The following is a 23,353-nucleotide window of genomic DNA, read 5'->3' as shown; positions in this document are numbered from 1 at the left end:
CTTGATCCACCTCATACAGCAAGTAAGTCAGGGCGCAGTCTCAGCACCTCTTTATTCAGGTCCAGTTCTCTTCTCTCCATTGCGTAAAAATTGAGGTCCGGTGACGTTTTCATCCGGGTTCCTTGGTTGGCCAGATTCATAATGCAACGACACCCAGCGATGCAAGTGAAATTGTCAAACCGCCGGTACTGCGTCCCTTAATCCTTTCCTTCAAATACGTAGTTACCCTTCCGGCGTTGCTGCCTTACCCGTTCAGGCCTCTCATTGTGCGAGCAGATTCCCAGACTCAATATCCCCCTTTTTCTTTATTGTAGCTTGTGCTCGACCTAGCTCTTTCCCTAAAACATTGAAGAACCGAAGACGGTCAAAGACGGTTCCTGTCGGAGCCCCTAGTGAAGGTGGTACAACAACGAATGTTCGGAGGACTGCCTTTACTGTGGGGTATTCCCCGCCCGTATCGCAGTGTTTCGGGATCTAGACTTCTCAAACAAGACTCATTTCCGGATTTGCGCACGGACTCCTTCCCACTTCCGGTGGAAGGAGGAAAAAAACGGTGGGGGGGACAGAGGGAGAAACTCTGAACCGCTGAGGGACACGAGGGCCGGCCAGAGTAGGGGGAGAGTGGAGGGGCGGGGCTTGGAAAGGTCGGGGGAGGTCATCGAGGCTCTAGGTGGCGCTGGGGTTGGTGGGAGTCTGCGCCTGTGCAGTTGCCTGGCCCAACGGTTTGTGGGTTTTTTTTTTTTTTTTTTTTTGGTTCGGCGGATCCGCCATATTGAAGAGGACTGGCCTAGGCGACTGCTTGAGCCCCAACCTCCCCGCACCCCGCCCTTTAGGGGCTCTGTTGAGCCCGGCCCCTTTCAGCCTCAAACAGCTACTAGGCTTTTCCCGAGTTGTCCCCGCTGCCGCCTCTCCCACACGGGAGGCGGGCGCCTCAGCGCCTGGTGTTAGTGTGGGCTTCGGGAATTAAGACTGAGTCGCAGTGAAGAGACCAGGCCCAGAACGGCGATCAAGGCCACCGCTGCGGGAGGAGTAAGAAGAGGTGACTCAGGAGAATCGCACTACCTGGACCCTATCTAAGCTCAGCGAGGGACCCTGCCCCAGGAAAAAAGAGAGGTGAGAAGACCACCGCGTGCGGAGGAGGGCGGACTTGGTGCAGGGCCTTTTTTTCTGACGGCCGACGTCCCAAGCCTGGCTGTCGCAGGGTTTTTTTTTGTTTCTATTGTACTGTTTGTGGATTTGTTTTTTGTTCGGGGGGTGGGTTGGGATTTGTTTTGTTTTTTGGCTAGACTTAGAAGAGTATTGGCACTGCCTCCCGCCTTTGCATTACTGTGGTTTTGGGGTAAAAGTCACCGGTGTCTAGCAGTGAGTAGCGGCCCGCTCCTTCCTGGACCCACAGCAGAATCTGAGAAAGGGCAGGAGGACTAGGGGTTTGTGAGTATTTCTTCCCTTTTCTACCCAGATGCGAGGTTTACTAGATCCTTCATTTTCCGCACCGGGGTGGACTGGGCAGTTGCGCAGGGCGGTAATGGGTGCGGAGCCGGCTCTCTAGGAACATGTCCATATTTTGGACTGTAAGGGAAAATGGCTGACGGCTCTGTCCCTCCCCTCTCCGGTAGACTCCTGTTTGTACTCAGGAGCTAAGCGCTCCAGGTTTGTGCACTTGCAGTACAGCCCTCAGAGGATCCTACGCGGGTCTCTTCGTTGCACTTGACACTAAATGCTGTCACTGAGGTTGCAGTGATTTAGAGTTAGCCAGGGCACAAATTTTCGGCTATATCAGAGCTGACGTTTGTCTACATCCCGAAGTAACCAGACAGTGTAGAACAGTTTTTTGTCTTCTACTTCCCCAAGGTTCCGATAGCTAAGGGACATTAAAGATGTTTTAATGAAGAAATCGATTCCACATTAGCTCTTACTTATTTTTCACTGTACTATAGAAACACCGTTTTTTAGTTTGTTAGTAGTAAAATCTCGTAATGTGAAGCATTAAATTTCACATACGTATTTTTTCATTATAAAATGTTAATTTGTGGTTATGGACCACATAGGAATTGTGTGGAAACTACAGTTTACGACACTTACAAATAAGAGCATTCATTTATGTTATTTTGTGAATTTCCTTTATTACGCTACTCCAATTTTCCATTAGGCAGTTCTCCCACAGGTGTTTACGCGTGAATAATTTCTTAAGATAGTTCCTGAACTTAAGTTAGCAGGTTGTAGACGTGGCTTAAATATTCATGTTGTATTTTTTAAGGAGGATACTTTGTAGTATTTTCTTACCAGGAAACACTACATCTTTCAAATCTACATAAGATTTATATATTTACGCTTTTAAAAAAGAATTTGAAATGCTTTGATTAGGAAACATAAAATAGAGATTTTCTTGGAATTTACCACTATAGATTACATCATAAATAAGAAAGAACTACTTAATTGTAGGCTAGGGTGATAATCTTAAACCATATATTTTTGGACTAACTTAAAACAGATGTTAAATTCTTGCATTTTCCTTGCTCTGCTAATTTAACCAACTATCTTTTTTGCCTACACAGAACTAAAAAGTTTAAAGACATGTTTACAAAGGGATCAGCATTAGTTTTCTCAATTCAAAAACTCCTTGTGGTTTTAACGTTGAAAATTTTATTGATCCACTGGGAAGGAAAGCCTGAAGTACTTCAAATTAGTGTTTCACTTAAAAATGTCTTATTTCACTGACTTAAAGATAATATTTTTAGATTTTAACTATTTTTCCTACCTTTTCCTATATAATTTTTACATAAATGTTTAACATTTTGTTTTAGTGTTTATTTTCTTTTATTCGTTTGCTCTCATAATACCTGATCTAACTTAGAGGTGATTTCTGTAGCCATTAAATAGCAGTACATTACATTTGAGAATTCTAAACAAGTAACTTTTTACCTTAAACTATATTAACTAAATAGAAATAGTCAAATAGTATTTACTATGCGTCTTTTTTCCCTGGGATTTTGAAATGCATTTTAGGTATATACACAAGAAACATTTGGTAGATATTTCCAGATTTCTTCTTTGATGAGGTATTTGTAATGAAGCTTATGGTTACTGATACTGATGTTTGTCAAAAAATTTAGTTGTTACTTAGCTGGACAAATGCTCATTTTCTTAGTTTTCTAATATTTTTGCATTTGTTTCAGCATTTCAATGTGCAAACCATCCTTTGTTTAAGCTGGATTAAAGACACTTAACTTCAGTAAGGAATTTTTCTTGTTTTGATGTGTCCATTAAAGGATATGTACTTACAAAGTGGAAAGACGGTTTACCTTATCGTTATCAGGTAGTTTTTTTGAGGTATAATTTTTATATACCATAAAACTTACTCCTCTTTATGTGTACAGTTAACACTTTTTATTGCATTTAGAATTATGAAACAGTATCCAGTTCAGTTTCTTGATATTTCCATCATTTCAGTTCCTCCTGATCATTTGCATTCATTTTACTCCCTTCTGCTCTAGTCCCAGGCAATTTCAGTCTTTCTATCACTGTAGATTTGCCTATCTTGGCTGTTTCAGGTAAATGAGATCATATAATATGTAGTTTTTGTATCTGACTTCTTTTACCTAGGCATTGTTTTTGAGATTCATTTATACTCTGTTGTGGATCTATTTAATATGGAACTAAAGCTGTAGGAACATTAATTTGTAAATCTTGGTATGTGAGCAGTGTTTTTGTGTTAGATGCCTATGAACAAAATTGATGGATTGTACTGTAAATTTATGTATAGCTTAAGAATATGCCAAATCATTTCCCAAGTAGTATTACCATTTTACATTCCTACCAGCAGTTTATGAGTTTTCTAGTTCTCTGCATTCTGACTTTTGGTTATACCCATCCTAGTGGGTGTGCAGTGTACCTTGTTGTAGTTTTAATTTGCATTTGCCTATGACTAGGCTGTTGGCTGTTTGTAAATCTTTGGAGAAATGTCTGTTCAGACTGACCATTTTTTAAATTAATATCTACTTGTTCTCTGTTAAGGTTATATCTCTTACCTGACCTATGATTTGTAATATTTTCTCTTAGTCTTATCTCTTCATTTTCTCAATGGCATCTTTGAAGTACAGAAAATTTTTAATTTTGATGAAATTGTTTATTTTTAAAATTTTAGTCGCTTCTACTTCTAGTTTTCCTAAGAAATCCTTGCATAACTGTAGGTCACTAAGATTCACTTATATTTTCCTCTAAGCATTTTATATTTAAAGTACTTAAATTTTGGTGTGCAGTTCATTTTTAACTTTTATGTACCGTGAGAATTAGAGATCTAAATTCATCTTTTGCAGGTGGATATCCAATTGTGTCACTATGGTTTGTTGAAAAGACTTCTTTCCAGTGAAAAGTCTTGGTTCCGTTGTTGAAAAACATTTGATGGGGGCACCTGGGTGGCTCAGTTGTTAAGCGTCTGCCTTCAGCTCAGGTCATGATCCCAGGAGCCCCCCCCCCCCCAAAAAAAGAAAGAAAGAAAGAAAAACAGTTGATGTATTTAAAGGGGCTTATAATTAAGGGTTCATTTCTGGACTGTCAGTTCTCTGCTGTTGAGCTATGTTTATGCTTCTATTAGCAATTGGAAGCAATTGTTTTTATTCCAAAGGAGAGTAACTCTTGAATTTTTTTAATTGTGATAAAATGCATGTAAATTAACCATCTTAACCTTTTTTAAGTATGTAGGTCAGCATTATTAAGTATAATTACATTTTTGTGCAGCCATTATGATATTAACATTGTCCTGTTAACCTTCATCGCATTTTTACTTTTAACTTATTTTTCTTTACTGCAGTCCTTGAGAAATAAATTTTTGGTTTTTCTTTCGTTCAGTGCCTGAAAAACAGGTTTTTATTTTTATTTATTTTTTTAAAGATTTTATTTATTCATTTTTTTTTGAGAAAAATAGAGCACAGGCAGGGGGAGAGGGAGAAGCAGACTCCCTGCTGCGTTGGGAGGCCGACATGTGTCTTGATTCCAGGACCTGGAGATCATGACCTGAGAAGAAGGCAGATGGCTTAACCATCTGAGCCATCCAGGTGCCCCAAGAAATAGGTTTTTAGCTTTCATTTTTTTCTCTGAAGAGTTGTTACCTCATTGTTATTATTTGGACAGAGCCTGACATTAATACTTGGGAAAGGGTTAATGCAGAGTTTTTTTCTCAAGCCTGATAGCACATTACAGTCACTTGAAGAACTTTTGGAATAATACTGGTACTGAAGGTTCCTTGTGCTTTCATTCCACCTATTTAATTTGTCTAGTACAAAGTCTAGATAAGTGAGCTTTAAAATCTTTGTGGTTAAAAATTACCATGTTATTGTTTCTAAGCATGCAGTTATAGATCTTTCAAGATAAATGCAACCATTACCTTCTTTTTGAGATTTTATATTTAAGTAGTGTCTATGCTCAACATAGGCCTCAAACTTAAAACCCTGATACCAAGTCGTATGCTCTCTACCTACACTGAGCCAGCTATGCACCCCAGAACACAACTTTTTAATTGATAATTGTATTAAAGCCAAAGTTGTCATTTGAGTTTCAGTTATGTTTGCAGTGTGTTAACATTCTATGTGTATCATGTTATGTAGATACTCTTATTTCTACAGATGTGAAAATTGAGGTGTAAGAGGCGCAACTAGTGGTAAGTACAGCTAGGTTGCCAACATGGTACGATAAATCACTGATTATTTGCTTTCATATTTTTAAACGTTGAAACTTGACTAGCTTTACATATCAGAAGAGGCTTAGTTTTGATTAAAATTTTTGGTTTGTAATTTTGTTTTAAAGATTATTTAAATACTCTGTATGAGAAATGATTAGCCACAAATGTTAAGGTACATTGAATAAATTTTCCTTTCATTTGCCTCCCAATATATGCAGGGCATTTTTTTTTTCTTTTTGTGGGTTTATTCTTTAAAAATGTTTGAATGACATACTACTACTAAAAGATGCAAAACTGAGGTATTTATATTCCTGTTATTTACTTAAATTATCCATAAAAGACTGTTTGGCTTGATGTGAAATTACATTATCTCAGCCTAAGAGTTTGAAGTTTCATTTAGTGTTTAAGATTGGTTTTCCAAAGTTTTTCTTTTCTTTTCTTTTTTTTAAGATTTTATTTATTTGATAGAGCATAATAAGGGGAGGGGTAGAAGGAGAAGCAGACTCCCCTCTGAACAGGAAGCCTGATATGGGGCTTGATCCCAGGACCCTGAGATCCTAACTTGACCTTAAGGCAGCGGACTAACTGAGCCACCGAGGTGCCCTTCAACAAAAGCTTTTCAAAATTAAGTTAGCATTTGTGGATCTGTGTATGAAAGACAGAGAGAGTTTACAGTGTTTATGGAATTATTGAAATAGAAATAATAGATATTGTCTTGTTTCTAACTTTTTTCCTTAGTTCAATATGGTAAATTAAATTCTCTTCACAAAGAGAAAAAGTTCATAGTATAGAATCTATTGAGGGGTTCTTAATGTGGCAGAACACTGTTCGTAGATCTCTTTGGTATGTAATAGGGAAAATACAACTACTATAATAAACCTTAATATTATAAGTAAAAAAAAAGACGCCACGAAAGTTAATAGTGCTTGCTCTGTTTTGTGGCTTTGAATCAGACTTCCTATTTTTATTTTCCTTTTGAAATAAAGTGATCATTATAAAATCCTTTCAATGAGCAAGATATGAAAAGCAATTTGATGGAAAATCTTAATGCAGATATTTCTAAATATGGGTGTGCTAGTTCTGTGCTGTGTGTGCTAGTCCTCCGCTTTATTAAACTTACATATGCAGTATATGCATGTATGTACACATACATTCATAGATATTTATTTGGTAGCAAGCCCTTATTTTTATTCTGCCCTCAAAGTCACTGTATAATTGTGGTTTTCTTCTCAGAATTACTTGTGGGGTTTACTGAAAAATAATTAACTGGGCCTCACTTCTAGAGTAGATTCTGGAAGATTTTGTTTCTTGGAAGAGACCTAAATATTTAAAAAAGAAAACTTCTCAGGTGATCCTGATGTGTCATTATATTAGTAGTGTAGTTTAGGAATAGGGGAGACCTGAGACCATTTAGGAATTTTGTTACTTTGCCATTAGGCAGCAGTTATCTTCTTTTGAGTGTTTAGTGTTAGTAGTGGGGTCAAAAATCTCACACCCAAACTCACAGATACAGTGAATAGGATTTTAATGCGGTAGATGAGGAACTGGGATTACACTTACAAGCATAATTTGATTATATTTGTTTTTCATCACTTGGAGTTTCTACTCTAATTATCCTTTCTATTCTTGTGGCATGTTTCCTTTTTCACTCTTGCAACAAATATTTGTTGGGCATTTGCCATGTACCAGTTAGTATCCTAAGCACTTAACATATATGAATGTAAAAAATAAAAATACTGCTTTTCTCCAGAACCTTTTACAAAGTCATTTGGAGTAGGACCAGCTAATTTTCCTAGCTTTGATTTTCTGTCACTCTTTATCTTGCCTCAGTAAAGGTGTTACGGTATTAAACTAGTGGAATTTCCCCAATTCTTTTCATTTTAAAATAGTTTTTTAAAAAAGATTCATTCTGGGGCACCTGGGTGGCTCAGTTGGTTAAGCTGCTACCTGCTTCTCAGGTCATGATCCTGGAGTCCTGGGATCAAGCCCTGCGTCTGCCTCCCTCTCAGCGGGGAGTTTGCTTCTCCCTCTGACCGTCTCCCGCTCATGCTCTCTTTCTTTCTCTCTTAAATAAATAAATAAAATCTTAAAAAAAAATTTCATTCTGAACATTAGTATTCTCCTGTACAATATAGGTGTGAAGTACAGTAGAACAGGATTCTTTTTATATATTGGCTTTAGGAATAATTTAGGAGTTTAATAAAGCATTGAAATTGTGGTTAGGAGACATAATCCTGGCACAGTTCCTCTTCCCCTATCTTCCTGTGTCTGTGCTCAGTCATTTGTCTTCATGGATATGTGTGTTCTGATTGTTTTAATTTGTTTTGTTCTGGTGCTTTTTGGTTAAGGTGTCCCTTCACATTCTTTTAGGTTAATGGCATCCATGTGGTCAGAATTAAGATTCTAAGTCACTAGTAGTCCTAGCACTGGAAAGTGTCTGGCATTTAGGTAGTAATTATTTGTTGAATGTCATCTATTCATCATTCTCTACATGATTTCTCCTTTCTATTTTTATGGTTTTACTAATAGTCTTCATTACCTGGAGTAGTTTAACTTCACCTGTTAATCATTTTAAGATGAAAAAATAGTCTCAGAGAGGTGAAGGTCAACTAAAATGGTACAGTCATGAATTACCTTTTTCATGAAGTTGCTGTCATACCAATATATCTAACAAGTTAACTTTTCTGAATTCTCTTGCTTTTTTATTCCTCTTAAAAACTTCTCTGTTGAGTTATTTTATATTTATTAATTCTCTCCCTGCTAGGCTTGACAGAGTCAGAGACAAAGAGAGGTCCTGCATGATATTTGACTTAATTTCCAAACTGTAGAACTGCTTGGTAGGATCTAGAACTGCTTGTGCATTACTTAATGGTAGTTCAGTTTATCCTTTTTAAAAATACTGGAAACCCAAGTTTAAAGAAATCATTTTACTTTGGATGATTTTGAGCTGGTAATTTGAAGATTGCATTTCATTTTCTATCAGCATGTAAAGGAATGAAAAGATAATTTAAAAAGAAGAAAAGGGACCAGGGGATGTCTGTCTTTTCTATATCACGTGCCCACTTCGTTTCTGCTGATAATGTTTCTGCTGGTGGTCACTAAGGCTGCTAACATTATTTACCACCTTCCTCTTTTTCTGGTCATTTTCCTTAGGTAGCTATTTCTGTGAACTTCTAAATGGTCTATTTTTGATTTGACCATCAGAAATTATTATATGATATTAGAGCCGTGTTCTACTTAAACAGTATTTGTCTCTCAAATATTTGAGTTATTTTATTTTATTAAAGATTTTGTTTGTTTGAGAGAGAGAGAGAACATGAGTGAAGGAGACACAAAGGGAGAGGGAGAAGCAGGGAGCCTACTTGGGGCTCGATCCCAGGACCCTGGGATCATGAACTGAGCTTAAGGCAGTCACTTAACCAACTGAGCCACCCAGGCACCCCATTGAGTTTTTTAATAGTGCTTTAAGAACCTAGATAAGTGATACTGAAAGTTTTGAACATTAAGAAAAGTCACCTGGAGGGCTAGTTAAAAACATAGATTGTTGGTCTCCTCAGACTACAGATGATCTAAACCTGGAATGGGACCCTTGAGAATTTGAGAATTTGCATGTCAGGTAATTTCTCAGGTGATACTAAAGCTGCTGGTCTTAAAAGAGACTTGGAAAGTCATTGGCCTACACTGTTTCCAGTGCACCCCACATTTCTTTCAGATTAAATACTAAATTTCTCTAATTTTTTTCTTAAACCTTTGTGTTTATTTGTACTTTCACATATACTAGGTACTGTAGCAGGCAGTGGGAAAACAATATGAGTAAAAAGATTTGAATGAGTCCATTGATTTACAAGTTCACAAATTAACTTCCATAAACCTTTCAAAGCTTAGAGTCTATAAGATACATTGCACCATTTTCAAAGCAGGACATCATGAGATGTGGAACATTCATGTTTAAGGGAGACAAAAATGAAAAGGGGCATAGTCAAACTAAATAACAATAATTAATTTGGTGTCAAGGGATAATTGGACATTAAGTTATGGTTTATCATTTGATGGAGAACTTTTCATGGTTACGTACCTTTATGCCCGTGTGTGTTTGTGAGTACTTATGCACATGTGTAGTTTTGTGTGAGTGGGTGTGTAGTTTTGTATGTGAAAGTTACGCGTATTTACTTGGGGCAGAAAAATTTGGAGACCATAGAGAAAGCAGAACACTTATACAGATATTTTATCTCCCATGATACTACTATGTGGAAGCAATCATACAAAGGGTTTTTTCCCACTTTGGGTGTTCATTTTTAAAAATAAGGTGTAATTTCAGACTATCCTACATACTGTGATTTAGTTAATCTTTCCCTTAGTGTCCTTTTTAGATTGTCAACAATTTTTGTTATTAATATGCTGTGATGAACATTTTGAGCTGATAAGTATTTGAATATTTTGTTGAATAAGTTTTCTTTAGTTTCAGTACATTTCAGTTCAATAGTAAACATTTTTAATGTTTGTCTTTACTAATTGTTCTTCTAGAACTCAGCTGTGTGCCATTTCTTCAAGCTACTTGGGAGACATTGTTTTCATGGTCCTTATTTCTATGTCAGATACTTTTCACCTGTCCCCCAATACTGCTCAAAACTGGCATCATTAACTTAATTTTCATTTAACTTTCTAACATTATTTCATGCCTTAAAAATCACACATACAACCAAAAACAGCCCTCATATATCCTCCATTTATTTTAACCTTCTGGATACTAGGCTTACAGCTTTGCAAGTTTAGTTTCTTTGGGGGCTTTTTCATTTTCTTTTTTGATGTCGGTTACTTTTCATCTTCAGTGACTGAGGATACAGGATGAGTTACATACAACTATCAGGTGGCCTCAGTCTCTTTTTAGTAAGTCTTTTTATTTTATCTTATCCTTTTTTGTTTTATTTTATCTTCTTTTTTCTTTTTTAAGATTTTATTCATTTATTTGATAGAGACACAGCAAGAGAGGGAACACAAGCAGGGGGAGTCTGGGAGAGGGAGAAGCAGGCTTCCTGCGAAGCAGGGAGCCCGATGTAGGGCCCCATCCCAGGACCCTGGGATCATGACCTGAGCCAAAGGCAGACACTTAATGACTGAGCCACGCAGGCGCCCTGTTATTTCTTTAAAGATTTATTTTATTTAGAGAGGGAGAGAGATTGGGGGAGAGGCAGAGAGAGTCCTCAAGCAGACTCCCAGCTGAGCATAGAGCCCGTCTCAGGGCTCAGATCCGAGGACCCTGAGATCATGACATGAGCCAAAAATCAACAGACGCTTCACCAACTGAGCCACTCAGGTGCCCCTAAATTAGTCTTTAAAAGCTGTCGTCTTGTCACTTTTCAAAGGAGACCGTTTTTATTTGCAGGTTAGGTACTCTTTTTTTTTTTATCTGCCATTTACGGAGAGATGAGATGTATTGTGTTTATTATATTATTCCGTTTATGTGAACTAGTTAAGCAGAATAGCAAGCAATACATGATGACTTGAAAATTCCATTGTAATTCGGTATCAGAGTTTATATTCGTAGTTCTCAATTTAGGCTGATGTTGCTCTCATGAGACATTCAGCAATGTCTAGAGACATTTTTAGCTGTAATGACTTAGGGGCAAATTGGCATGTACTGGCTGGCATCTAGTAGTTAGAGAAAAGGGTTGCTGTAAACATCTTACAGTGCACAGAACCATACAAGTTAGTGTCTTTTCTTCCTACCCAACCACCTCCCTAAAGTTAAGTGGTCCAAAATGTCTATCATGCTAAAGTTGAGATAACTTAGGCTGCAGTTTTCATACAACCATACTTCTCTTATTAGACTTGTGCCCCCACAGCTTGTGTACTGATAAGCTAGAGGAAGAAGGACTGAGTTTTAGAGGAGAAGCCTAAAGTAGTAGTGTCCACAGATTTATTGTTTGCCTGATGTGAGAAGGTATTTCTTTTCTTTTCAAGATTTTTTAATTAATTTAATTGAGAGAGAGAATGAGATAGAGCATGAGAAGGTAGAGGGTCAGAGGGAGAAGCAGACTCCCCGCTGAGCAGGGAGCCCGATGCCGGACTTGATCCTGGGACTCCAGGATCATGACCTGAGCCAAAGGAAGTTGCTTAACCAGCTGAGCCACCCAGGCGCCCCAAGGGTATTTGTTTTCTGAGCCACATAAATATCAGGTGTCTGAAATTGAATTGCTGTTATTGGAAAATTATTTTAATAATTCTCAGTGAAGCCTGAGTGGGAGAATTAGTTGTGAAAAGAGAATCATGGGAGGCTTCTTTGGTTTCCTTTCAGCCACACAGGGCCACAAGACACATATTCCTCATTTGTACCTCCTTTTCTCTTCCTACTCTTCCCAAGTACTGTTTAAATCTCCATTCATCTCTAGAACTTTATTCATCTTACAAAAATTAAACTGTATCCATCAGATTGTATCCTCACCATTGCCCCCACCTCCCAGGTCTTGGCTGCCACTCTTGTACTTTCTGTCTCTGTAGATTTGATTACTTTAAGGACCTCATTATGAATGGAATCTTAAAAATATTTGTCCTTTTGTGAGTGGCGTATTCTATTTGACATAATGTGCTTGAGGCTTATCCATTTTGTAACATGTCAGAATTATGTTTTTGAAGCGGGAGAACAAGATTCTTGTCTTGGAGTCAAAGAATGAATCTTGCAGACAAAGGAGAGTGAGTAAAGCCATACAGTTTTATTAAGCAAATATACAGAGAAAGGTGTCAGGAGTGAGAGGGGTCCCAACAGGATTGCCACTGAGGGCTTCTAGCGTTGGTTTTATTGAAGGCTAACCAGGGAACTTAAATCCTTTTAACATCTCTACTGATAGACCATTTTGTAAGGGCTAGTGATAAAACCTTTAATGGCTCACTTCCTTTTTAGGGCCTGTTCTTTGTTGGTCACAAGTGACTATTATAACAAGACCCTAGCTATGACACTTAGGACAGGATGATCTGGTTTGTTCCCTTATCTCTGGTTTCCTTACATCTCAGCATTTTGGGGACCTCTGTGAGCCTGATCCCGTAGCCCCCTACCTAGCTCTGCCTTTCCCTTACTCATTCCTCCCTCTAGAATTCCCCCTGCCTTTAGGGTATGGGATGATGACCGCTCTGGCTGCTTCCTGCTGAAATGGGGTGGTGAGCTGTGTGGCAGTTAGAATCTGTCCAGGGAGTAATGATGGACAGCAGATGGTACATGCATCGGCATGTGCAAAAGGGTAAACATAAGACAAGTAATTACGCCCAAAATTATGATCACATTCCTTAAATAAGATTCCAAATTACCAATTCTGTAAAATAAATCAGTGGATATTTCGATCTTGTTTAAGTGATCATGAATGTCCCCTATTAATTGGGACACTTGTGGGAGTTATCTGTAATGTTAAGACAACACATATGAGGAAACTTCTCACACCCCAAACGGTGTAGCAGTAGTAGACCGTCAGTAGTGGCGCAGTTCTCGAGGAGTCCCTTGACTTTACTTAATTCTTAACTGAATGTATCTAGCGTCTAGGAAGTATCCGAGTCCTGCTCAGCAAGCATAACTGTTTTGCTTATTTTATGTTGCAGTCCTGTTGTAAATTTTGGAAGTCCCATAGTGAGCTTTGAGGCTCTTTTAACCAGGAGGGCTGTTGTATACTTGGCTAACAAAGCTTTTGTTTGTGATTGTACCTCCTAAAACGAAGGGCGTTTGGGCAGCTGCTTGGGATTATTCCTTAACGTCCCCTTCCCGAGGGGGACTAATAACCACAGTTGGCTCCAGTTATAACCATTAACCCGGGAAATGAGGGAGGGAGAAGCCCCCACATCTATTAGGAGGAACAGAGAGAAAGAGAGAGTCAGAGTCCCCTTTGCTAGGAATGGCCTGTGTTTCCTCCAGCAACCTGGGTTTGGTTGGAGGAGGCCTACTTAGATAATTATCATCCAGTATGTCAGAAGGGGGTTTACTAGCCAGGCTCATTTGGACAAACACATTCTGCCCCTGTTTCCTGCAGAAAAGGTGTAATTGACAGATCCCACTGAGGCCATGCAGTGTTACAGGAGCTCAGTCCTATCCTAAGTTTTGCAATACAAATTGTTTCCAGTGGGTTAAAAGGCACCCGAGAGAGCCCTTGGGAACCAAAGCCTACTGAGGCGATGCTCCCAGAAAAGTGAAGAAGGTCCATTACCAAATCACCCCCAACTCCCGGGTGGCTTCCCACGCAGGATATGTCAGAGGTTCCAGTGTGTCAAAAGTGACCAGAGGCATCCCTCAAAGAAGAAATCACTATTGATCATAATCCTGCCTTCCCATTAAGGCATTCCTATCATAAAAGGCCCCATAGGAGGGATACCAGCGTCCCTCCCCTACCCCATTGCATCCTAGCTGCCAGTGGGTGCCTGGTGAATGGACTGAAATATCCTTGCCATGCTGTCATATGCCCTGAAGTTTGCATTATTGCCCTGCCATTTTTTTTTAAAGATTTTATTTATTTATTTGACAGAGACACAGCAAGAGAGGGAACACAAGCAGGGGGAGTGGGAGAGGGAGAAGCAGGCTTCCTGCAGAGCAGGGAGCCAGATGCGGGGCTCGATCCCAGGACCTGGGATCATGACCTGAGCCGAAGGCAGACGCTTAACGACTGAGCCACCCAGGTGCCCCCTGCTCTGCCATTTTTAACCCATGGGAAATACTAGAAAAGTTTTACAAGGGGGAAATTACTCAATTTTTAATTTAAGTAGTTAGTAGAGGACATTGACAGAAAAGAGTAAAGGTAGGGGAGGGGGGTGGGGGGATGGGTTGGCCTGGTGATGGGTATTAAAGAGGGCACATTCTGCGTGGAGCACTGGGTGTTATGCACAAACAATGAATCATGGAACACTACATCAAAAACTAATGATGTAATGTATGATGATTAACATAATAAAAAATATTTTTAAAAAAGAGTAAAGATAGAAATCTATCATGATCTAAGCGACATTGCAACACATGTAGTCTTTACAGCCAACTTCCCTAGGAATAAGGACAGGAATAGAGAGGGATCAAGTTTCTGGGTCTTACTACCATTCTGGCCAGGGTAGTAACTTCCAGCCAAAAGGCAGGCTTTCTCCTTCCGGTACAGTAGCCATGAGCTAGAGGATTACAGCCTGAGCAGTCAACATGATAGTGTTCCAAAAAGACCGTACTCCTTGAAGGGCCCCTGAAATGAGAGTAAAGAAAGAGAACAGAAAATACTCACCAAGTTTGCACCGAGGCTCAGAGTCCAGATGAGACTGGATTCAAAGCCCCATGTTGGGTGCCATATGATGTAGGAGGAACATTAGGGTTCGAAGCCAATGGCCAAGAAAGAATTCCTGACACATCTTTGGTGCAAAAGGTGATTTTATTGAAGCTCAGGGACAGGACCCGTGGTCAGAAAGAGCTGCACCAGGGTCATGAGGAGTGGGCCATTATATACTTTCAAGTTGGGAGGGGGTTAGGGATAGCGTAAGTCTCTGAGGAATTTTGGAAGCAAGGTTTCCAGGACCTTGAGGAAGCTAGCTATTGTTGGGAAAAGGTCATTTATTACCATCTAATAAAACCTTAATCATGAGACCCTTCAGATGTGTATCAGTGGGCCACATGCTTGGGGGATGATTGCCAACACATATCTTGGGGAGTTTAGAGATAAAGGAAGTTTCCAAAGGAATGCTTATATGTTAAAGTAGACTTTCAGGATCCTGAGGGCCAGGCTAAGGTGGCCTCTGGCCCTTAGCAAAGTGTTAACGACGAGGCAGCTGAGTTCTTGGGGAACGTCACTCTGCCTGTTTCAAGGACTTGTCAGTGGGCTCTAGGTAGTAAGGAAATTTAATAGTTTTTCTTCTGCTTTGTTTCCCACATAAGTCTCAATTGATGCAGAAAGCATTTGACAACACTCTTTAAGCAATTTGAATATATCATCACACTTTGTTCTGCTGTATAAAGTTTCTGCTTGAGAAATTTCTGATAATCCTTGCATAGGTTCCCTTGTTTGTGATGAGTTATTTTTCTCTTTCACCTTTTGATATTTTCTTTTCCTCTGACAGTGTGATTATAGTGTGCCTTTGTGTGGATCTGTTAGATTTATATGTACTGTAATTCTTTGTTGATATTCCGATTTTCCTCAGTTGCCTGTAGGGACCAAGGGCAGGCCATCCCAATAGCACACTTTAGCATGAACAATATTTTGAGTTAAAAGCAATCAAAACCCAGCACATTCAGAAAAGCTCTTCACCTCCTCCCTCAACTGCTTGCCTGTACCAGGAAGAGAGCATTTAAGGAGATTCTTCTTTATAAGTAAGAAATATATTTCCGTAATAGGACAACATTTTCAAAACACGTCCTCCCACCTGCCCAAAGAAAGGATCTTTCTCCTCTTTGTATCTTTGGAGCATTGCTCCTCTCAGGTCCTGTAAGCCTCAGATTGTCTCAGTTTAAAAAGTGTTTCAACGGGAAGTTTTAAATTGAACTCTTCCGGGTTTGCTTTCTGAGCTTTATTTCTTTGATAAAGTCATATTTGTCTCTATGCCTATGATTTTTTTTATTTTTACTGAGATTTGGGCATTAAAAAAAAACAATAACGACACAACAAAACAGTTGTACTGTGAGGCATTTGAATTTTGATCTTGATCTTGATCCAGGATCAAGACCCTATTTATCCCTATATGACTCTGCAAGTTACAGATATTTTGTGACATTTCTTCAATGAATTAGAAACCTGAGACTCTAAGAGATTAAGTGATTTGACCAAAGCACAGGTAAGAAAGTATGCAAGCCTAGAGACAATTAATCCCTTCTTTTTCGAGATGGGAGTGGAGGGGGAGGAGGGTGTATTTTTCTACTTAAATTTTTCTTCATAAGCTTTTCCTTTGCTTTGAATTCCTTTTGGCATTTGAGAGTATTTGAGCTAAAATATCTTAAAATTGTAATCCCCTGTCATTTTTTGTCTGCTCATATTTTCCCTCTACCTGGAGATACATAGTTAACCTAGCAAAAAGACTAAGTTATTTTCAACAAAAGGCTGTTATTAGACTAAGCAGAAACAAAATGGCAGTGCAATCTCCCTTCCCTCAAACAAAATTATCTTTCTCCCATATCACAGAATAATCTTTTGCTTCTGACAAAGCATTCCTTACTTATACACTATTTTTTCTCTTCTCACAGTTCCACTTCTCTGGGGCTATTAACCTAAGCCTATTAACATGCTCCACTTCCATCTGTCCATTAGTGCTGAGCAAACTTTCATCATAGGATATATCAAGTTTTAGATTATAAACTTTGGTTTTCATTTTATCACGCACATTCATCTTTGTGCCACCACATAAAAATTCCCTTTTTCCTTAGATTACTAGCTTCTGACACCTTAAGTACTGAGAAGACTGGTCTTTGGTAAATCAAAAATGTTGAACAAGAAGTAGGTATGGAGTAAAGTAAATTTCCTAAGTTAAACATTAACTCAGATCCCAAAGAAATCACGTCCTATCTTGAAAAAGTAGGAAGAATAGTCCCTGTTTCCATGTCTTTTTCATAGAAATACCACCATACCTATAAAGAAACCTCAAAGTGTCTCACTGTTACAAGACAAAGGTAATTTTCAACAAATAACTTGCTTTCTCATGCTTCAGTGTACTGTGAGGCATTTGAATATTTGGTGGATATTTTGAAAACAGGATTTTCAAATATAATCTGGAAAGATGTGAGTCAAAACCAGAAAAGCTTATCACAGACATGCTATATATCAATTCTCTAGAAATGATACTGGGAACTGTATCTTAGATTCCGTTTAATCAGAGAGGAAAGAGATGGAAATTAGTGCTTGATTTCAAGTAGGAGCTTCAGCCTTAAATAATACTGTTTTAAAAATATCATATGTCTCGGGGGACCTGGATGGCTCAGTCGGTTAAGTGTCTGTCTTCAGCTCAGGTCATGATCCTAGAGTCCTGGGATGGAGCCCCACATCAGGCTCCCTGCTCGGCCGGCAGCCTTCTTCCTCCTCTCCCTCTGCCTCTCCCTCTCCTTGTACTCTCTCTGTTTCTCTCTCAAATGAATAAATAAAATCTTGAAAAATAATTATATGGCTTTATTAAGGTATACTAATCAGAGTGTTCTGTGGAGGGAGAAACTCTGTACTACAAATATAGTTTCTGAAAGATTTAGTAATTATTCAAATCATTTAAAAGGTAATTCAAAACAGCAACAGAATATTCCTTTAGATAATAATTTCTTTTCATATTCAGACTCCAGTATCTCTTAACATATTCCAGGACTGGACAAGTATCACCCTTCTCAAGATAAAAGCTAGTATGAAGAGAGTGATGTTAGCAAGATGGCAGAACAAAAAGCTCCATCCTGAATCATCCATCATCTCCCACACAAAAAGCACTTAACGCAGAAAGCTTTGCATATAGTTTTAGAAGAATTGGTTTATTTCCAAGTCCATCCGTGGACCTCCTATAAGTCCATCTTACAAAAGTAATGAATCAAATGATAAAAAGGAATGACAAAAACATCTTTCAAGAAATTTTTGGAGGACAGATATTAATGGCTTTTGATAGGGGGGATTTAAGGCATATTTTTAGGCTCTCAATAAAGATCCAGAAAGAACTTGAAAGAATTAAGATTGGAGACAGAAGATATATGCACTGGGATCAGGAGCCCCAGTAAAAGTACAAAAGAAAAATGAGTCAACTTGAAATAGTGAAGAATAAAAAGAAATTGACAGCTCACTTTTTTGAGTTGAATGAAAAAATTATTTGAATAGTTTTTGTTAGCAATGGAACTCACATAGAAGATGATAGGGGGTTTCTCTAAGTTTTAAAAGTCATCTACTTCATATAAAGCATTTTTATATGCTTGGTAAAAAGTAAAAGATAATGTGGTGTTATGGCAATCATATATGGAGGGGTTATGTGTGCCAGTACTTTTGGGTCCTTTTTTTTTTTAACAAAGTAGTATACAGCTTGTTTTTGATATTTGTATTCTAGCTGTGTTTATAAGGCAGCAATTGACAGGCATTTTTAGATTCTTCAGTAAGATAAGAATGACAACTAAGAACCTTGCATTTTTTCCGGGGTACTAATTATAATATTAAGACTGTACTTTTTATGTTTTCTTGTTATAATTACTTAACTACTGGTACAAAAATAGGAATTTAGTAGTTTGAGTAGCAATGTTAATAAGAATTTACCTTTTCACTTGTTTTTGTTAAAACCATCTGTTGAGAAAAGCCATTTGTTAATGACTGTAGAGAGCGGTGATGTTACCACAATACACATTAAAATTGGAATGATTGCCTTTTTAATATTTAAAACAAATATGCCTTTTTTTCCTTCTACTTTTAGGTTATGAGATGGTCTCTGCAAGATGGTCTGTCCTTGAATTGGAAATTTTTAAGGCTGACATATGCTGGTACTTTATCTCCTTTAAGTGTACTATAATTTCTTCTGTTACAACCACTACATAAGCAGACAAAATAGCAAAGGTCCGTTCTGTGTCAAGTATGACAGCCACAACTCGTGGCTCTCCAATAGGAGGGAATGACATCCAAGGCCAGGCTCCTGATGGACAGTCTCAGCCCTCCTTCCAACAGAACCAGGTAGGACATGTTAAGGCTGTGTTTTGGGTGCCATGAATTACTAAACAATGATATAGATGTCTTCAATAATTTATAATCATGGAAGCTTATTGTCATTTTAAATTACTTTTAAGAAGAGTCGCGGAGACTTGTAGGAAACCTATTGTACTTGGTTAAGAATGTTCCTTTTTTTTTTTAATATGACTGAGGACAAAAAAAATTAGTTATTTTGTAACAATTTGTTATAAGCAAAGATTTAGCTCTTTATTTTGGAATCCCATCTTTGTACCATACTAATAACCTCATAGCTGTGGCTAAATAAAATATCTATGCCTTAGTTTCTGTACATTTATTTCATTAGGTTTATAGGTAGTTTTTTTTAATGTTGTAAGCTGCATTTATTATAGCATGTATAAGCCACCCACAGGTTGGGTCTGTCAGAGAACTGAGGACACTGTCCGGCCTGCGTTTGGGAGCCACGATGCTGGACACATGCCCCACACTGCCCACTTCCAGCATTCGTGAATGGCATACCAGCCAGGGTCTCCATTATGTAACAATCCCAGAGGGATGTATGGTGGCACAAGGGCCAAAGCTGGCCCGCAGGCCTGTTTGGTTGACAGGGTTTAAAATGTTTTTTCATTAGTTGCCAACAACTTAAAAATTAGAATATTTCACATAAAAATCTGGCTTTTTGGCTTCTCCAGATTTTTCATATTAGACCTGCATTCCCACTTTATAAGTTAGTTACAACTGAATGACACCCACCAATTTCAGATGGGAAATCACGTCCCCACCACACCGTCACGTCACTCAAGGTCAGTAGCCACTAGCAATTCAGTCGTGCAAATAGTTCTCATCACAGCAATGTCTCTGTTTCCTATCTCCAGTAATAGCAGGAAAAGTCAAAGTTGCACTGCAAAGGCCTCACAATTCAAAGGCCTACCTTATTTATTTTTATAATTTTTCAGGGCATCTAAGTTAGCGATCTGTGAACTAGCAGATTCTGTATCTTTAAATTGACAGTAAGTAAAACAATGTAAAGGGCTAGACCCAGATTTTAGTATCAAAGCTGGCACGCTACATGGAAATAATTAATTTTTCTTTTTTCTGAAAGAATTTGTATATGATTAATGGAAAATATTTGTAAAGGGCTTAATATAACATTAATCCTTATTTCTGAAAGTGGTAATTTACATTTACTTTTCCTCAGTTTTTCTAGGGGGATTAGTTTCTTTAAACTTTCACACAGTAACTTTGAAAAATTATTAGCTTTGGGTTTTTTTGTTTACACTTACGTAAACAAATCTTCATTTACTCTCCATTAGTTCTTTCCTTTTGCTTTCTTTGTGTTCCATTGATGTTCATTCTCTAGTTTCATGATACAGAAATTTAGATGATGTTTAGCTTTTCTTTATTTTTATATTTTCCAAACATGCATTTTAACATCTTTTAAAATTTGTGTGATGATATTTAATGTAAGAATATTTTAAGAAATGTAGTGCTTTCCTTTCAAGCATTTGGAGGTTTTCTGGCTAACCTTTTTGTCATTGACTTAGAGCTTAATTTCTTTGTGGATAGAGAATATATTCTGTGATACCACTGTTTGGGAATTTATTGAGGTCTGATGTGTTGCCCAGCATATAGTAATTTTGAATATATGAGAATTTGAAAAAGTATATTTTACTGTAGCATGTAATATCAATTATTTCCAGTTTGCTTATTATGCTTTTCAGATGTTCTCTATAGCCTTGTTTCATTTTGTTTTGTTTTAAATTTGCTTGTTTTATTAGTAGTTGAGAGGTATGTTAAACTACCTGGGATTGTGGACCTGCCCATTTCATTTTTTGTTCTATCAATTTAATTTAATTCAATTTTAAAGATGATTTGAGAAATAGAGCCCGTGTGCATGTGCACATGCACTAGCAGGGATAGGGGCATCTTCAGGCAGACTCCTGGCCCAGTGCAAAGCCCAACACAGGGCTTGATCCTAGGACCCTGAGCTGAAACCAGGAGTTGGATGCCCAACCAGCTGCGCCACCCAAGCGTGCTTGTTCTATCAGTTTTAATGAGTTATATTTCAAACCTGTAAGATGCATGCAAACTGAAAATGTGACTTGGGGTTGGATGATTGGCCAGTTAATCTTTATATGGAGATCTCTTTAATCTCCACTAATAATTCTTGTGTTAAAGTCTATCTTACCTGTCACATACTTGTATAAATGCAGCATTATTTGGGGGAGGGAGGGTTATTGTTATGTGGAATGTCTTTTCTTATTCTTTTTTTAAAGCACCCATTTTTATCGCTCGTTTTATTTTTATTGTATTAATTCCCTGAACCCTTCCATTTTAAGTTGTCCACTTACACTTTTTTCTTTAAGGAGGCTTTTTAGGTTCACAGCAAAATTGAGTAGAAAGTACAGAGTTCCTATATTTCTCCTTCACCACAATCCTACTACCACCCCATACGCTTTAAATTGACAAAACTACAATGACATGTCGTTATCACTCAAAGTTCATAGTTTACATTATGGTTCACATCTTCCTTTATTCATTCTTTGGGGTTTAACAAGTGTTTAATGACATAGATATACCATTATAGTATCATATAATAGTTTTCCCTGCTATAAAATTTGCTCTTCCTTTTCATTCTTTCCTCCCCTGAACCCTTGGCAGCTAATGACCTGCCTGTCCAGTTTTGCCTTTTCCAAAATGTCGAAATCATATGGTGTATAAACTTTTCAGACTGGCTTATTTCACTTAATAATATGCACTTAAAGTTCTTTTGTCTTTTAATGGCTTTCATTGCTTTTATTTGTGTCTTTTTTCTTTGTTTGTTTTTAATCACTGAATAACATTCCATTGTCTGGGTGTATCACACTTCATCTGTTCACTTTCTAAAGGACATCTCAATTGCTTCTGAGTTTTGGCAATTATGAATAAAGTAAATACTCATTCACAGGGAGGTTTTTGTGTGGAAATGTTTTCAACTCATTTGAATGAATACCAAGGGGGATATGATTGCTGGATTGTATGATTAGTGTATATTTAGTTTTGTAAGACATTACCAAACTGTCTTCCAAAGCAGGGGGAGCGGCAGACTGAGGGAAAAGAAGGCTCCCTGCTGAGCAGAGAACCAGTGTTGGGACTTAGTCCCAGGACCCTGGGATGGTGACCTGAGCCAAAGGCAGACGCTTAACTGACTGAGACACCCAGGCATCCCATGATCCCTTCAATCTTTGTGTATGTGTGTTTTTTTATGAGTGTTTTTTTATTTTTTATTTTGTTTCATTTGCTTTTAAGTTTTCAGTTTTTATTTAAATTCTAGTTAACAGTATAATACTGGTTTCAGGAGTAGAATTTAGTGATTCCACAGTTGCATATGACACCAGGTGCTTATCACAGGTACCCATCACCCATTTAGCCCATCCCCCATGCACCTGCCCTCCATCCCCCATGCACCTGCCCTCCATTGACCCTGTTTGTTCTCTGTAGTTAAGAATCTCTTATGCTTTAAGAGTCTGTTTTTTGTTTTGTGTCTTTTTTTCCTTTGTTCATCTGTTTTGTTTCTTAAATTCTGCATATGAGTGAAAGCATATGGTATTTGTCTTTGATTGACTTATTTCACTTAGCATTATATTTTCTAGCTCCATCCATGCAAATGGCAGATTTCATTCTTTTTGATGGCTTAGTAATATTCCATTTTGTGTGTGTGTGTGTGTGTGTGTGTATGTACATATATATGTAATATTCCATTATATATATATTATATATATATATATTTGGAAATCACATATTCTTTATCCTTTCATCAGTTAGTAGACTCTGGGGCTTTTTCCATAATTTGGCTGTTATTGGTAATGCTGCTATAAACATTGGGATGCATATGTCTGTTTGAATCAGTATTTTTGGGGGGGGTCCCCTTACTACTCACTATCTTAACTTCTCAAGTAAATACTTGGTAGTGCAATTGCTGATCCAAAGGGTAATTCTGTTTTTAACTTGTGGAGGAACCTCCATACTGTTTTCCAGAGTGGCTGCACCAATTTGCATTCCCACCAACAGTGTAAGAGGGTTCCCCTTTCTCCAC

At 38.0% G+C, this 23,353-nt stretch overlaps 1 protein-coding gene across 1 annotated transcript in view; it reads left to right on the top strand.

The window, feature by feature from the left end:
* Positions 1–748: 748 nt before the first annotated feature.
* LOC118356607 (probable ubiquitin carboxyl-terminal hydrolase FAF-X) overlaps positions 749–23,353 on the top strand; it is a 150,223-nt gene continuing 127,618 nt past the window's right edge. Inside the window, 2 exon segments of the mRNA XM_035725858.1 lie at positions 749–1,113; positions 19,031–19,284. Of these exon segments, the coding sequence (XP_035581751.1) occupies positions 19,189–19,284 (96 nt within the window). The 5' untranslated portion in view covers positions 749–1,113; positions 19,031–19,188.

This window comes from Zalophus californianus, chromosome Y (genome assembly GCF_009762305.2).
Source record: "Zalophus californianus isolate mZalCal1 chromosome Y, mZalCal1.pri.v2, whole genome shotgun sequence".
Classification (NCBI taxonomy): Eukaryota; Metazoa; Chordata; class Mammalia; order Carnivora; family Otariidae; genus Zalophus; species Zalophus californianus.
The sequence above is the reverse complement of the archived record's forward strand: the minus strand, read 5'-3'. Positions and strand labels throughout refer to the sequence as shown.